This window comes from Mobula birostris, chromosome 1 (genome assembly GCF_030028105.1).
Source record: "Mobula birostris isolate sMobBir1 chromosome 1, sMobBir1.hap1, whole genome shotgun sequence".
Taxonomy (NCBI): Eukaryota; Metazoa; Chordata; class Chondrichthyes; order Myliobatiformes; family Myliobatidae; genus Mobula; species Mobula birostris.
Genome location: NC_092370.1, coordinates 154,263,292 through 154,281,460, shown reverse-complemented (window position 1 = coordinate 154,281,460; position 18,169 = coordinate 154,263,292). Strand labels below are relative to the sequence as shown.

The 18,169-nt window shown below is 42.8% G+C and overlaps 1 protein-coding gene across 3 annotated transcripts in view; it reads right to left on the bottom strand.

The window, feature by feature from the left end:
- wdr21 (WD repeat domain 21) overlaps window positions 1–18,169 on the bottom strand; it is a 61,632-nt gene that overhangs the window by 19,691 nt on the left and 23,772 nt on the right. For 2 of the 3 annotated variants that reach the window (XM_072264374.1, XM_072264369.1), the window contains exons 7-10: window positions 17,361–17,507; window positions 13,534–13,583; window positions 11,712–11,791; window positions 4,653–4,748 (exon numbers count right to left, since the gene is read on the bottom strand). In XM_072264374.1, the coding sequence (XP_072120475.1) occupies window positions 4,653–4,748; window positions 11,712–11,791; window positions 13,534–13,583; window positions 17,361–17,507 (373 nt within the window). The remainder of the gene's footprint in view (window positions 1–4,652; window positions 4,749–11,711; window positions 11,792–13,533; window positions 13,584–17,360; window positions 17,508–18,169) is intronic. The other variant, XM_072264382.1, reaches the window with a different exon arrangement.

The window sequence follows — 18,169 nt, the reverse complement described above, 5'->3', positions numbered from 1 at the left end:
TCACTGAGTACCCCGTCAGCAACACCGTAAGGAGACAAGTGGACCGGCCACATAAATAACACGGCTATAAGAGGAGGTCAGAGGTCGGATGCTGGGTATCTTGTAAGTTACTTACCTCCTGCAGCCCAAAGTCTTTCCACTATCGACCAGTCAGGAGCGCAAATGAACATTCAACTTGGCTGGATAAGCACAGCTCCAAAATCTCTTAAGTTCAACAGCACCCTGAACAAAGCAGTCTGCCACCTTAAGCAATCACTACCAACGCACAGTGGCTACAATGTTCAGAGGCACAGCAGTTACTCACCTACCCACAGCAACTTTCTAATCTGTGACCTCTACCCACCAAGGACATGGGTGGCAGGTAGATAGGAACACCACCATCTGCAGGTTCACCTCCATTCCAAAGTCACCAGGACCGCAGCAGTTTAAGAAGTCTCATCAGCCTTCCCAAAGGGCATTTAAGGAAGAACAATAAATGCCAGTGATGCCCATATCCCAAGCTAAATAAAATAAAAATTTCTAGTACTGTACTGCTATAAATCTGTAGGGACTTAAATAGCTTTCCAGTAATTTTGGCTCAGTTACCTTGTTGTTAGGAAATCAGGCAAACATGTACTAGTCCTCATAGAAAGGTTTGCAGAGGATCTATCCTGGGACCAGCATGTAGATGCAACCATGAAGAAGGCAAACCCACATCTCTAACTTCTCATAAGTTTAAAGAGATTTAGCATGTCGTTGAAGCTTGACAAACTTCTACAGATGTACATTGGAAGGTATTCTGACTGGTTGTGTGATGACCTGGAATGGGAACTCCTATGCACAGGAATGCAAGAAGCTACAGAGTGTGGTGGACTCAGATTGCCCCATCCCAGGTACAGCTCCCCCACCACCTGCAAAGGTGATGTCTCAGGAACGCAATATCCATCATTGTGGACAGGTCACGACTCCTTCTCGATGCTGCCATCATGAAGAAGGTAGAGACTCTTGAAGAGCCACACCCAATGCTCCCTCTGCGCACACATCTTTTGCTACTAGCACACAAAGGAATTTAAATTGCACAGAAAAGGCTGTCACCCTCTACCTCATTGGCATGTTAAGTATGTTTCACGATTGTACACAATCACATTTCCTTTTCCAGTTTCTGATGCAGATGGTCTTGACAACGTGGAGTATGCAATGATTTGTCTGCAGATTTTAGAACTAGTTTATTTATACTGTTTCTATTGAAGAAATTGTTGACTCATTATGTCAAATTCCAAAGAAACAAAGGGCGTGAAGCACAAAAGAACTGCTAGGTCATTTAAAGCAGAATGGCTAAATGAAACAGTAGAAATTGGTGTTACTTGTGTATATTGTTCCAACGAAAAAGTTGCTGGAGAATTTGCAAGTGGGAAAAAGTGAAGTGACATTTGGAAACTTGACTTTTCAAAGTGTCATTCAGCAAGCAAGTCACATTTGGATGGTGTGCAAAAGCTCCAGTGAGAAAATCCTTTATACCCGCTACAGACGTTTTGTGAGAGTGCAGATGAATGAGAGTGAGAACAACTAAACCCAGAGGAGATCAAAGTTCTTATTGAGTGTTTTGCTAGCTGTTAAAATGAATACCTCTATACATAAAATTCAGCATGCACATGTTGTTGTCACTGGGCAAAAAATTGCAGAGCACATGATTTTTGCGTACACTAGTCATTACAAATTGCCCACACTTCAGGTTCAATAACATTTCCCCACAGCTGTTAGGTTCTTGCACCAACCTGAAAACGCTAACAGCACTTTAGATTATGTTTCTTTTTTCCCCTCTCTACCTCTCTCTCAACATGTACTAGTGTCATTACGTCTCTTTGTTTTTGCTGTGTAAATTACAGTGCTTTGAAAAAGTATTCAGCCCCCACAACTATTTTCTCATTTTCTAAATTTAAAATATTTAGGATTTTTTGAGTTAATACAGTTTCTACAGGGTCAATAAAATGTGCTACTGTCCTATTTAAATGTATATTTTATGGTTGCAAGTCCCTGCTATACATTAAGAGCTTGAAGTCCTGCAGGTCTCCACCACCAGCGAGTTGCTCGTTGTGGAGAAAGTGAGGGAGCTGCACATCATGGTGCTGCTGCCTGAGTTGAAGGAGGTGTACAGTCTAATAGCCAGTGACTGTCTTGGTCGCTTTTCTTGTGAATGTAAGACCCTTTTGGACATTGTTAATGAGGAATGCCAAATGTCTGGCTCACTGATTTATTGGCGGTGGGCAGAAGTGAATGGCGGGGGAGCTGTGTGACTCTGTTTGAAGCGAGGAATAAGCCTCAAGCTGCGTTGATGCCTGATTACAGCCACCGGGAGAGAGGTGCCGGAGCTGGTCTGCTTCACCGGAGGCAGTGTGGTGCAGTGTCCAGGCTGGAGTCGTTTCTGCCCTCCCTGCTGTCCTCTCTGCAGAAGACAAGCTCTATTGTGGCTGACTGAAGATTTTTGCGGCAATCAATGGATTCAGGGCCTCAAGCTGCAGTGTCGCCTGTACACAGTGGCCAGGTGAGAGGCATTGGAGCCAGTGCACTTCACCGAGGCAGTGTGGTGCAGCTTCCAGTTTGAAGTCTGTGCTAGCCTCCCGGTTTCACTCGGTAGGAGACAAGCTCTATTCTGGTTCGAGTCTGAACTTTTTTTTTAAATTACCGTTTGGGTGTATCTTCCTGTTACCTTTATGTGCTTGCTATCTTGTACGTACATGCTATGTGTGCTTTTGCTGTGTGACTTTGTACTGTCTTTTGCACTTTGGCCTCTGAGTAACACGGTCTCACTTGTCTGCATTCATTATTGTTCATGTATGGCTGAATGACAATTAATGAATTGAAAAATGTCAAATCAAAAGAAAAATTCCAAAACCTGTCAATAATTTTCTAAAACTTATAAACCAAAATTGTGAGGCTGAAAAAGTATTCATCCCCTTTGTAATTACTACACTAACTTTTCTCGGGTGCAATACTGTTTATTACCTTACCAACTCACCCAATTCGTTGATGTAGAAAATTGGAGGATCACCTGAATCACCCGCTTTTCTCTGTAAGGTCCAATATATGGTAGATTTTGAACAGACCAAATCAAAATGAAGACAAAAGTGCATTCAAGACAAGTCAGGGAAGTGATAACAGAGAAACACAAATCTGCGGAAGGGTATAACACTATCTCAAAGACACTGAACATGGTTTGGAGCTCAGTTCAGTCCATCGTGAAAAGTGGAAAAAAATATGAATACACAACGACACTGCCTAGGTCAGGCTGCCCCTCTAAACTCAGTCGCCAGAGAAGGATGGCTCTTGTAAGAGAGGCTACTGTGATGCCAACAGTCACTCTAAGTGATCTGCAAAAGTCAGTAGCTGCAACTGGAGATGAAGTTCATGGCTCCACAATCTCTAAGGTCTTGTACAAAAAAGATATTTATGGAAGAGTGGCAAGGAAGAAGCCCTGGCTAAAAAAAAAAAAGTATATCCTTGCCTGTAAAGACTTTGCAAAGTGTCACTTAGGAGATACTGTAAAGATGTGGAAGATGGGTTAGTGGTTGGATGAGACTGAAGTTGAACTTTTGGGCCTCAACACTAAGCATAAATTAATACTGCACATCAACCATCCTTAATGGAAAGTACAGTGGAGGTAGCTTCATGCGATGGGGATGCTTTTCAGCAGCAGGGACTGGAAATCTGGTCAGGATTGATGGGAAGGTGAATGCTGCTAAATACAGAGAGAACCTGGATAAAAATCTGTGAGACTCTGCTGGAAAGCTTAATCTGGGGAGAAAGATTGTATTTCAGCAGGACAACCCAAAGCTCAGTGCCAGAGCAACTATGGGGTGGCTTCAAAAGAAGAAAATTGATGTCTTTGAGTGGCCCAGTCGGAGTCCTGACTCTAACCTGATTGAACATCTCCGGCAAGACCAAAGATTACTGTCCACCACTGCTCCCCAACTAACCTGGCACAGCTTGAGCAATTTTGTAAGGAGGAATGGGCAAATCTTGTGCAAAGCTAATAAAGATTTATCCAAAATAACTATTGGCTGTAAAAATTGTGAGAGGTTGTTCAATTAAGTACTGAGCAAAGAGGAATGAATACTTTCGAATTGCTGACATTTCAGTTTTTGATGTTTTTAGTTTCTCATACTTTACAATTGTCCCTGGTTTTGGGCTCTACTGTGGAAAAAACCAGCATGTGATTCACAAATAAAAATTCTCTGTGAAATTGATCAAAATTCCTGGTTGTAATACTCATTTGTGTATGTGAACCAAGGGCTGAATACTTTTACAAGAGACTGTATGTATAATTTTGGTTAATTCAGATTGATGTAATTTATGTTTGTCATGTTTCTACTGTATTGTGCTGCTGCTAAAGGCAACTTTTGGTGGCATTTATACACTGGGTATGTATACCCATGGCAATCAACTTGAACTTGAAATGGAATATAAACATTAGACTGTAACAGTCACATTTTTTTCAATGTTGAATACAACACTTACAATATAACATCTTAAATGTTTCAAATGATATCAAAATGATCACAAATGAAAACAATACAGATTCGGGCCATTATGTGGCGTTACTCTCATACCAAAGACACATGCTTATTCCCAGATGCTGAGAAAAAGCTGGTTCTCTAACGATCTGTTAATTCTACCTGTACTGAAGCACTTGTCAGCTTGTGGGTTAAGGCACCAGCTGCAGGTCCAGACAGTTGAGCTCTTAAAGTTGCACAACATTCTTGGCTGTTCCTCTGCAGATGAAATAAAATTGGCATTGTATGAATTATGCTGGAAGGTTTTCCTGGTATTCTCAACCACTTATATTCATTAAAAATTTGCCTGCTATTTGATTTAATTAAAGTGCAACTCCCTACAATGAATCCTTAAGGTGAGGGCGCAACTACAATATTTCCCTATTCATCCAAAACATATCCTCAGCTCACTTTATCCATTCTTAGTATTTACATGGACTGCAAAATCTATGTAATGTAGATACCAAGGCCTCCAAATATACCCCGGGCCAATAGAAAGGATGCATTCCAAGCCATCTTGGAGATGGAATTTAGCCAATGAACTTAATCCTTTTTCTCACATTTCACACACAGTATTTGGAGGAATCACATTCCACAGCCTGCAGTGTTTATTTGACGAGGCTAATAACATCTACAAAATAAATAAAGAAAAGTTTAATTTCAAACAAATGCTAATAATAAACTTGAACTAAATCCAGGAGCCAGGTATGCACTGGTAGCAGACTCTAGACCAGTTCAGATTAGGTTGTGCCTCTAATAACTTTCTGAAAATATTCAAGTTTAGTAAAGAAAAACTCTGAAATTCAAATCTATTTGACTCTGAATATATCAAAATGATTCATTTAGTCCTTTTAAAATACGGCCAAGTGGTTAACAGTGAAAAGCAGAAGTTTAGGTGGTCTGATCAGTTGTACGGAGAAATAAAAACCAGAACTGAATCCAGAGGAGTGTGAGGTAATGTATGTGGGAAGGTGCAACAAGATGAGGGAAACATGGGAGGATATCAAGAGGTTTAATAGAGCAGACGGACTTTGCAGAGCATGTCCACAGATAGCAGGACAGGTCAACAGGTGGCTAAAAAGGTATTGGAATGCTTTTATTTAACAGCTGAGACACCAAATTTAAAAACATGCAAGTTAGGCTGGACACACAAAACGTGCTGGAGGGACTCAGTAGGCCAGGCATCTACAGAAAAAAGTACAGTTGACATTTTGGGCAGGACTGGAGTAAATAAGGTGAGGAGTAGATTTGAAAGATGGGGGGAAGGGAAGGAGAAATACAGGGTGATAGGTGAAGCCGGGAGGGGGAGGGGTGAAGTAAAGAGCTGGAAGTTGATTGGTGAAAGAGATATGGGGCTGGAGAAGGGGGAATCTGATAGGAGAGAATAGAAGGCCATGGAAGAAAGAAAAGGGGGGAGCAGCACTAAGGGAAGTTGATGGGCAGGCAAGGAGATAAGGAAAAGGGGATGGGGGATGGGGAATGGTGAGGGGGATGGGGAATGGTGAAGGGGATGGGGAATGGTGAATGGTCCATTACCGTAAGTTGGAGAAATCGATGTTCATGTCATCAGGTTGGAGGCTATCCCCCCTCTCCCACTTCACCATTCCCCATCCCCTTTCCTTCTCAAACCTTATCTCCTTGCCTGCCCATCACCTCCCTCTGGTGCTCCTACCCCCTTTTCTTTCTTCCATGGCTTTCTGTCCTCTCCTATCAGATTGACAGGTGTCTAATTAGTCAGGGTATCAAGGGATATGGGGAAAAAGCCGGAAATTGGAACTAGATGGGCGAATAGTTTAGCTCGATGGGCCGAATGGCCTACTTCTGCTCCTTTGTCTTGTGAATTGTGAATTCCTCCTTCTCCAGCTCTGTATCTCTCTCTCACCAATCAACTTCCCAGCTCTTTACTTCATCCCTTCCCCTTCTGGTTTCACCTATCACCTTATGTTTCTCTCTTCCCTTCCCCGCGTTTAAAATCTACTCAGCCTTTTTTCTCCAGTCCTGCCGAAGGGTCTCTGCCCGAAATGTCAATGGTATTTTTTTTCCCCATAGATGCTGCCTGGCCTGCTGAGTTCCTCCAGCATTTTGTGTGTTGCTTGGATTTCCAGCATCTGAAGATTCTCTCTTGTTTGAAGTTAGGCTGGAACTGTTTACAACACTTGTGAGATTACAGCTTCACTATCTGAAGTGCCAGTGCCGTATTACAAGGAGAGTGCTGGAGAGAGTGAAAATTGGATTTGAGGCTATTGGCAGAAACAGAATTTTGTTCTGATTTCAATGTGGGTATTGTGGGCAAGACCAGCATTTATAGCTCATCCTGGAGAAGGTGCTGTTGGGGAGGGAGTTTCAATCAGGTATCCCCTTACTCTACTAAACTCAATCATCCTCATCTCCGTTCACAAAAGTGCCATCCAAGGAATCAGCCTGCTGAACCTTCTCTAAACTATCTCCATGGCAAGAACATTCTTTCATAGAAAAGGAGACCTAAACTGCACATAGTACTCACAGTGAAATCACACCAAGGGCCTGAACAATATCCAAGATTCTTTCACTGACAGCCAACACACCGGCTGCATAGAAACATAGAAACATAGAAAATAGGTGCAGGAGTAGGCCATTCGGCCCTTCGAGCCTGCACCGTCATTTATTATGATCATGGCTGATCATCCAACTCAGAACCCCGCCCCAGCCTTCCCTCCATACCCCCTGATCCCCGTAGCCACAAGGGCCATATCTAACTCCCTCTTAAATATAGCCAATGAACTGGCCTCAACTGCTTCCTGTGGCAGAGAATTCCACAGATTCACCACTCTCTGTGTGAAGAAGTTTTTCCTAATCTCGGTCCTAAAAGGCTTCCCCTCTATCCTCAAACTGTGGCCCCTCGTTCTAGACTTCCCCAACATCGGGAACAATCTTCCTGCATCTAGCCTGTCCAATCCCTTTAGGATCTTATACGTTTCAATCAGATCCCCCCTCAATCTTCTAAATTCCAACGAGTACAAGCCCAGTTCATCCAGTCTTCCTTCATATGAAAGTCCTGCCATCCCAGGAATCAATCTGGTGAACCTTCTTTGTACTCCCTCTATGGCAAGGATGTCTTTCCTCAGATTAGGGGACCAAAACTGCACACAATACTCCAGGTGTGGTCTCACCAAGGCCTTGTACAACTGCAGTAGTACCTCCCTGCTCCTGTACTCGAATCCTCTCGCTCTAAATGCCAGCATACCATTCGCCTTTTTCACCGCCTGCTGTACCTGCATGCCCACTTTCAATGACTGGTGTATAATGACACCCAGGTCTTGTTGCACCTCCCCTTTTCCTAATCGGCCACCATTCAGATAATAATCTGTTTTCCTATTTTTGCCACCAAAGTGGATAACTTCACATTTATCCACATTAAATTGCATCTGCCATGAATTTGCCCACTCACCCAACCTATCCAAGTCACCCTGCATCCTCTTAGCATCCTCCTCACAGCTACCACTGCCCCCCAGCTTCGTGTCATCCGCAAACTTGGAGATGCTGCATTTAATTCCCTCATCCAAGTCATTAATATATATTGTAAACAACTGGGGTCCCAGCACTGAGCCTTGCGGTACCCCACTAGTCACCGCCTGCCATTCTGAAAAGGTCCCGTTTATTCCCACTCTTTGCTTCCTGTCTGCTAACCAACTCTCCACCCACACCAATACCTTACCCCCAATACCGTGTGCTTTAAGTTTGCACACTAATCTCCTGTGTGGGACCTTGTCAAAAGCCTTCTGAAAATCCAAATACACCACATCCACAGGTTCTCCCCTATCCACTCTACTAGTTACATCCTCAAAAAATTCTATGAGATTCGTCAGACATGATTTTCCTTTCACAAATCCATGCTGGCTTTGTCCGATCATTTCACCGCTTTCCAAATGTGCTGTTATCACATCCTTGATAACTGACTCCAGCAGTTTCCCCACCACCGACGTTAGGCTAACCGGTCTATAATTCCCCGGTTTCTCTCTCCCTCCTTTTTTAAAAAGTGGAGTTACATTAGCCACCCTCCAATCCTCAGGAACTAGTCCAGAATCTAACGAGTTTTGAAAAATTATCACTAATGCATCCACTATTTCTTGGGCTACTTCCTTAAGCACTCTGGGATGCAGACCATCTGGCCCTGGGGATTTATCTGCCTTCAATCCCTTCAATTTACCTAACACCACTTCCCTACTAACATGTATTTCGCTCAGTTCCTCCATCTCACTGGACCCTCAGTCCCCTACTAATTCTGGAAGATTATTTATGTCCTCCTTAGTGAAGGCAGAACCAAAGTAATTATTCAATTGGTCTGCCATGTCCTTGCTCCCCATAATCAATTCACCTGTTTCTGTCTGCAGGGGACCTACATTTGTCTTTACCAGTCTTTTCCTCTTTACATATCTATAAAAGCTTTTACAGTCCGTTTTTATGTTCCCTGCCAGTTTTCTCTCATAATCTTTTTTCCCCTTCCTAATTAAGCCCTTTGTCCTCCTCTGCTGAACTCTGAATTTCTCCCAGTCCTCAGGTGAGCCACTTTCTCTGGCTAATTTGTATGCTTCTTCTTTGGAATTGATACTATCCCTAATTTCTCTTGTCAGCCAGGGGTGCACTACCTTCCTTGATTTATTCTTTTGCCAAAGTGGGATGAACAATTGTTGTAGTTCATCCATGCAACCTTTAAATGCTTGCCATTGCATATCCACCGTCAATCCTTTAAGTGTCATTTGCCAGTCTATCTTAGCTAATTCACATCTCATACCTTCAAAGTTACCCCTCTTTAAGTTCAGAACCTTTGTTTCTGAATTAACTATGTCACTCTCCATCTTAATGAAGAACTCCACTATATTATGGTCACTCTTACCCAAGGGGCCTCTCACGACAAGATTGCTAATTAACCCTTCCTCATTGCTCAAAACCCAGTCCAGAATAGCCTGCTCTCTAGTTGGTTCCTCGACATGTTGGTTCAAAAAACCATCCCGCATACATTCCAAGAAATCCTCTTCCTCAGCACCTTTATCAATTTGGTTCACCCAATCTACATGTAGATTGAAGTCACCCATTATAACTGCTGTTCCTTTATTGCACACATTTCTAATTTCCTGTTTAATACCATCTCCGACCTCACTACTACTGTTAGGTGGCCTGTACACAACTCCCACCAGCGTCTTCTGCCCCTTAGTGTTACGCAGCTCTACCCATATCGATTCCACATCTTCCCAGCTTATGTCCTTCCTTTCTATTGCGTTAATCTCTTCTTTAACCAGTAACGCCACCCCACCTCCTCTTCCTTCATGTCTATCCCTCCTGAATATTGAATATCCCTGAATGTTGAGCTCCCATCACCTTGGAGCCATGTCTCTGTGATCCCAACTATATCATAATCATTAATAACAATCTGCACTTTCAATTCATCCACCTTATTACGAATGCTCCTTGCATTGACACACAAAGCCTTCAGGTGCTCTTTTACAACTCTCTTAGCCCTTATACAATTATGCTGAAAAGTGGCCCTTTTTAATGCTTGCCCTGGATTTGTCAGCCTGCCACTTTTACTTTTCTTCATAGTACTTTTTGCTTCCACCCTCACTTTACAACCCTCTGTCTCTGCACTGGTTCCCATCCCCCTGTTGTGAACTAACCTCCTCACGCCTAGCCTCTTTAATTTGATTCTCTTTAATTTGCATCTGTGTAGTTACTCACTTGGACACACAGGTCTTATTGCATCCCCTCCTTTTCCCCAAACATCACACAATGATCTGTTTCCTTGCTTTTGGCACTCAGCGATACCCCACTAATCATCACCTGGCAACTGGAAACACAACCCATTTATTCCTACCTTTTGTTACCCATCTGCCAATCAGCCCACTCTCCATGTTGGTACATCACTGCAAATCCACAAGCGTACTAATTCCGCAAATGGGACCTGGTCAAAACCCTTCTGAGAATCCAAATACACCACATTATAACTTACATCCTCATTTTACATCTTTAAAACGTACTCCAGCATTATTCCCCCATGGTAACATCAGACTAGCCGGTCTATAGTTCACCCTTTTCTCTCCATTTCCTGCTTAGATAGGAGGTTACGTTCGTTGCCTCCCAATTTGTGGGTGTTCACCTGACCCATCCATTCTACACTCCTGCAGTCTACAACTTTCTCCCACACTACCACTTTTGTTTCGTATCAAGCAACCAAATTAAACACTCTGCAATATTCTTCAAATGCAACAAGTCTGGCATGATTTCATTGCAAACATGCATTAGAACGACCATCAGCTGTTACCTTCCCTTTCGATGTCATGGGTTTTACTTATCTGGTAAGTTCATCACGTGACAGATAGCTGCTAAAGTCATGAACACCATATCAAATACAATCGCATCAGAGTAACTGCTTGCATTCTCCTCAAATAACAGTCAAGCATAACCTTCACCTCCAACTACTTCAGCTGACTCTCACTAAGTGGTGAAGTAAACTGCTCCTCATTTTATTTTCCAGTGATATATCCACCACTGACATTGGGCTAACTGGTTTATCTTCTTCTTTCAATCTGTGGTATTGTTTGTAATCTTCCAGACCTCTAACGAGGGAGGGGCAGCAGAGTTTTGAATGACATTGTTGATTGAGACTAGAATAGAATGGAGAGCTGCCAGCGCTTCTGAAGCTGCCAAGTCTAAAAGTAACAAAAGCACGAAAGAGGACTTCAGCAGGAGTTGAGCTGAGGAAGGTTAGAATAAAACTATGCTAGAGGTAGGAATAGCTGAGGTTAGCAACAGCAAGAGTGAAGCATTAATATTCAACTCGAGTCAAATATCATAGAGTTGCAATCACTCTGAGTTAAGGCAGGCGTGAGGAGCGAGTCGGTGGCAAAGGGATCGAGTCTGGTTGGGGGTCAAAGAGCGCACATTTCACCTTAGTTGGAGGAAATTTGTTTTCACCCAGTACTGGATGCTGGACAGTTTATAGACAACAGACTGGTATTGTGTACTTGTGTGCAACGATACCATTCTCACTGGTTAAAAGCATTCAGTACCTTCTTCACCAAATACCATATGAAATAAACAAGGTAATACAATAAAGAGGAAACATGCAGTTGAAAAGAAAATAGCCTTGGGAAAAATTACAAGCCCATAACTTTTCCATGAAGTAAATGTATGACAATGATGCCTTACCCATGCTTGAATTACTAAATATTGAAGTCGGAAGCAGGCTGATATTTGCTGGGGTATCTGCGTGGCCCATAAGACAAAGCCTGACACAGCAATTTAAGGAAAATTACTAGCATTATAATACAGAATTCATGACAAACTTATGGAAGGATTGCTGCCAGGTTAGTATTAACAGTTGTTTCAGTCCTGGTCAGTGCGTGGTGTGCCCTCTTTGCACTGTTACCCTCAGGAAGAATAGAAGCCTGAAGGCACACACTCAATTGGTTCAGGAACTTCCCTTCTGCCATTCAATTTCTGAATGGGCATTGAACCATTAAATAGTTACATAAGTAGTGCAAAAATAGAAATCAAAAGTAGTGAGGTAGTGTTCATGGGTTCAATGTCCATTCAGAAATGGGATGGCAGAGGGGAAGAAGCTGTTCCTGAATCACTGAGTGTGTGCCTTCAGGCTTCTGTACCTCCGACCTGAGGGTAACAATGAGAAGAGGGCATGACCTGGGTGGTGGGAGTCCTTAATGATGGATGCCCCCTTTTTGAGGCATTACTCCTTGAAGATGTCCTGGGTACTGGGAAGGCTAGTGCCCATGATGGAGCTGACTGAGTTTACAACTCTCTGCAGCTTACTTCAACCTCCCCCCACCCATACCAGACACGATGCAACCAGTTAGAATGCTCTCCATGGAAGTTCCCACCTGCTTCAAAAGGACCCAAAACAAGCAGTGTGAGCTGTCTAAGTGACTATCATTCAGTAGCACTCACATCAATGGTGATGAAGTGCTTTGAGAGTTGGTATGCTAGAATTAACTCCTGTCTTAGCAAGGACCTGGACCCACTGCAATTTTCCTATTGCCATAATAGGTTTATGGTGGATGCGATTTCATTGGCTCTTCATGGGGCCTTGGATCACCTGGAGATTACAAATACCTAAGTCAGGGTGCTGTTTATTGACCACAGCTCAGGATTTAAACACAATCGTTTCTGATCAATAAGCTGCAGAACTGGGGCCTCTCAACATCCTTCTGCAACTGGATCCCGATTTCCTAACTGGATAACATCTCTACCTCGCTGACAATCAACACTGGTGCACCTCTGGGATGTGTGCTTAGCCCACCGCTCTTCTCTCTCTCTACACTCATGACTGTGAGGCTAGGCACAGGTCAGATGCCATCTATAAATATGCTGACAATACAACCATTGTTGGCAGAATTTCATATGGTGACGAGAGGGTGTACAGGAGTGAGATATACCAACTGGTTGAGAGGTATTGCAGCAACATCCCTGCACTAAAAGTCAGTAAGACCAAGGAACTGATATTGGACTTCAGAAAAGGTAAGATGAAGGAACACACACCAGTCATAGAGGGATCAAATGTGGAAAGAGTGAGCAATTTCAAGTTCCTGGGTGTCACTATCTCTGAGGTTCTATCCTAGACCCAACATAATGATGCAGCACAACAGTGGCTATATTTCATTCTGAGTTTGAGGAGGTTTGGTACGGAGGAACAACTGCAGCAGCAGAGTCCAGACTGTGTCTGGACTGTGGAACTCCTCACTGTAGAGCACCTTCACCGGAAGCACTGTAGTGATTCAAGAAGGCAGTTGTCATCTTCTTTAGGAAAACTAGGGATGGGCAACATACACTGGCTTCATCAGTGACATCCAGAACCTGAAAAATAAATAAACAAACAAAAATCTGGAACTCACCCTCTCACTGGAGGATCCACCCCATGGCAAAACACAGAACTCAGATGGCACATCAGATCATTTGACAATACAATCATCATGTCAGGCTGCATTATTAAGCTTATCATGTTTTAAAAGGATACAAGACATGTGAATCATGACCAGAGAGAGAAGCCCAACAAACTGAGGTACCCTGAAAATTAACAACAGGGAAATTAAAAGACTTCAATAATTCTGTACTATAATTCTGTTATTACATGGGAAATAGTGGAATATGATGACCAGTATCAAAATTCACTCAAAACTACATAACACTATTAAAAATTTAGTCACAGCAAATTTAAAAGTAACTTTGTCATTTATGTTGATTAGAATTTCTAATTAAATAGTATCTCAACATCATTTACACACAGGCCACCTCCAGCATTTTCTATGACTACACCATAGTATATTACTGGCAATGTCAACTGATGTCATTGGGTATTGGAACTGGGCAGCAGAGCTTTGGATAACCCTGATGGTAGAAGATGGGAGGCTAAATGCAGGAGAATTGAGAATATTCAATTCAGTTACATAGACTAGGGCTTTATTCCCTGGAATGCAGGAGATTGAAAGGTGACCCAATTAAGGCATATATCTTTTACCCAGGGTGGGATTGCTGAAAACCAGAGGGCATAGGTTTACCATGAGGTGAGAGATTCTTCCGCTAAAGGGCAGCCTGTTCTTGGAATGAGCTTCCAGTAACTGTGGCTGAGGCAGACACATCAGCAATATTTAAAAGCCATCTAGCCTATACCTGGATAGGACAGGTTGAGAAGGCTACGTACCAAATATGGGCAGGTGGGACTAGCTCTCTGAGCAACACAGTCAGCATGGACAAGTTGGGCCAAGAGGCTTGATTCCATACCATGTGACTATTAAAGTTTAGACCATTCAACAACAAGAGTCTGTGCAGTAGGCAATCAGATCCAAGTGATGGTGTAGAGGAAGAACAGGCCATTTGGCGATTGATCCGGACTCTGTGCTGGCTGTGTGGATGTTGCTGACTCGCTCTGTGACACATGGGCTTGCCATAGGTGTTCAGGTTCCCTCCCACATCCCAGAGACTTTCAGGTTAATTGGCCATTGTAAATTGTCTCTATAATAGGTGAGCCAGGCATGAGAGAGAGAAAGAGGGAAATGGGACAGATGGGAATGTTCTGAAATTTGGCATACATCTAATAGGCAGAATGGCCTTCCATGTCATAAGATGATGTGTAATACAATATATAGTATGATTCACATAATGTAAATGAAACCCGTAACATTAAATGTGGACTGTTTGCACGGATACAACACTGGCTAGGAGACACGGCAGAAAAGAATGGTAAGAGGTTGCTTACCAAACTACAGTGAATCGCAGCACATTCAGTTACATGTTAATGATCTTGGCTCGAGTATAGGAAATAATTTCAAAATATGCAGTGACTCAAAACTCGGAAATGTGGTGAACAGCAAGTCGGGTAACAACAGACTTCAGGAAAACTGACTGGCACAAAACAGATGAACGTTTGCACAGTGTGAAGTGATCCTTTTAGGAAGGAAAAATGAGGAGTGGTTATACAAGGCTAATTCTCCAGTGGATTCAAATACAGGCCTGGGGGTTTTACAGGTCTGAGTCTTTAAAGCAGAGAAGGGTGTTAAAAAGGCAAATGAGATATTTAGCACTATAACTAGAGACTGTATAAAATGTGAGGGCCAGGGGCAGTGTTTATACCAAATGTTAATACCATCGCTAAAAAAAAAGTTGCCATATTACATGCAATTCCAAACACCAAACTTGATGACTGTCTTAAGAGGCACAAAGGAAATTCACAAGATTACCAAGTTTGAGGAACTTCAGGCATGTAATAAAGCCAGAGAAGCTGGCCTGATCTCCATAGCACTGGAAGGCCACAGACAGACTTAGTAGGGGTTTAAAAGTCTTGCAGTTCTTTGACAAAGTAAGAGAATGGGCAAGGACATGCCAGATGGGATATCATGTGTGGAAATATGAGGCCACTCACTTTGGTAGGAAATATAGAAAGGGGTGGTATTTTCTAAATGGTGAGACGCTGTAGAGGACTGGTGTTCAGGAGGGACCTGGGCGTCTTATACAAAAAATGTGTTAACATGAAAGTCCTGCAAGCTATTAGGAATGCTGATGGGCCCTCTTCAGATAAAATTTGAAATAAAAAGGTTGAAGTGAATGGAGGAATATGGGATTAATGCAGGTAATGAGAGCTGAGCAAAAAAAATCAGCTGAAAACTTAGTGAATGAGCGAGGAAGCAGAAGGCAGGGTCCACTCCTGGGTGTATTGCTTATTGAATAGAGATTTCTTCTGATAGGGGAAATAAAGATGAATTGTTCCTCATAACATCAACATCAGCAAGACTGGCACAAGAATGAGAGTGAGAATGCTTTCCTGTCAAAATAGCAAGTTTTATCATACACACTGTCTTTAAAAAGTGCTGGAAGCAAACCCGATAACATTCAAAAGGAAACTGAGCAGCTACATTAAGGGAGAAAATCTGGAGGACTACTAGGAAGGACCAGATTGAGTCAAACAGTGCTTTATTTGAGGGATGAGTATGTTATCAATGGGACCGTGACTCTTAGGCTATGTCCACACTAGACCGGACAGATCCGTAACCAAAGCTTTTTCTCTTCATTTTGACCCGCCGTCCACAATGAAATGGCGTTTTCCTCCCCCAAAAACGGAGCTTTTCAGAAATGCTCTCCAGAATGAATAAATCTGAAAACGCCTAATAGCCGGCGTAGTGTGTACGGGGTAACCGGCTATTTTTAAAAATGCTGTCATGACGTGCCGGAACAGATGGTGGCGGCAGTGCGGCATTTCATTGTTTTCTTGAACACAACCTCCAACACAACAACAATGGCAGATGGCTTCATGCGTGTGTTGTTTACTTTATTGTCTACGTTAATAGCTTGTTTGGAGTTAAACATACCTATCTACCACGTATAGGCAGCATATCTATGTACAAAAAGGCATCGTTTGCGCTCACAGTTACTGTGCAATGGATCTGCACAATGTCAACGTCATTATCAACTGTAGAAAGACCGGCGGCTTTGGAGACGACCCGGCCAAACCAGTGCGTGGTGGGAACGGAAATAGAATACTGCCTCCTCTTCGGTTGTCCTGTGCATGCTCAGTAGGAGGAGATGCGCCCAAATACCCGTTTTAATGTGGACGGAGGTATTTTCAAAAATGCCTAGTGTGAACGCCTATCGTTTTTATGTGAAACCGGCGTTTTCAAAATTATCCGGTCTAGCGTGGATGTAGCCTCAGATTCAATAACAACAAAAGTCTCACCACTACTGAAATCACACTTGTGGGAAGTAACTAGTCAGAAATGGCATAAATCAGTGTATTAATATAGAAAATCCCTAGATATACTTCTCAGCTGCCACCAGCATAGAAATGGTCATAAACTCTCTCAGTACAGATTTATCTAGGGTGTGTAAACAGGGAAGCAAGGCAAAGTATGGACGTAGTGTTGGAGAATTTGGTGGTGTGAGGAGACTTATGTGGGGCATTATTTGGGGCAGGTTGTGCAGTATGGACCACCTCTGTCTGCACATTCTGTATACAATTTACTGATCAGTGAGGATATGGCCATTAGAATGTGACCATATCAGAATATGGACAACACGAAGATTTGCTATAAGAGGAGAAGTGGAAATATACTTTATCATTGGACCTCACAGTCCCAGGGCTAGTCTGAAGCTTAACATCTTAATCAAGCTGGTGGTCAACTGTGAAAGACTCTGCAGAGGGAGAACAAAAAGTCCTACTAATTTCTTCCTCTTCCACTCTTGTGGCATAAACAGGAAAGAATTGAGAAAATACTTTACACCTGCTAACCAAGCTTCCAAAGTTATAAATTTGTTTTACAATTATTTTAACCTGAATAAAAAGTAGCAACAAACCTTGCGAAGTGTGGTGTATAGATTATCACACATGGTCACAGAAATTAAGCCAGATCCCTTCCTACATCCCTCCAGATTCACAATTCCATATTTGTAGCCAGTTTCATCATTTTTTACAACAAATAACTGCTCACAATTGGTGTCTGCCTATGAAGTATAGAAGACAATCATTAACTTTTGGAATGACTTGGATTCATTGTCCAACAAATTAATAGTTAACATGATTCTGACATTTCCAGACAGAATAATTATACAATAAATACTTAAATTCAGCAACGGACTACTCAAAAGCAGAAAATAATGTAAATATTCAGAAGAATAGGCAGCATCTCTGAAGAGATAAACTGATCTTGTTTCAAACAACTTTCACCAGAACTGCCATCACTTGGCACTGAGGGGAACAGACTGTGCTTACATCGCAGATTGTTTCTACATGGCAACTGCGAAAAGAGTGGTGAGGACTGAAGAGTCAGTGACAGCCCGGAGAGACGGCAACCGGAGCAGAACAGGCTGGCAACCCAATCTGTCTCCTTTGAGAGGAGGACCCCCACAAAAGCTATGATGAATCTAAGGGAAAGATACCCCCAGGGGAGCCCAAGGGAGGGAGGAAGAGCACCCCAGTCGGACAGACATAACAGCATCAGACCGAGGCAATGAACAAATGACTATGAGGAAGCAGTGTGCATGTGGCAAAATCTGCAAGAACGATCACGGCTTGAAGATCCACCAAGCGAGGATGAAGTGTCGGGCGGGAGCGGGAGCAGCACAATGCGCAGGTGTCCAACCTGGTGAGACGAAGGAGGGGCCAG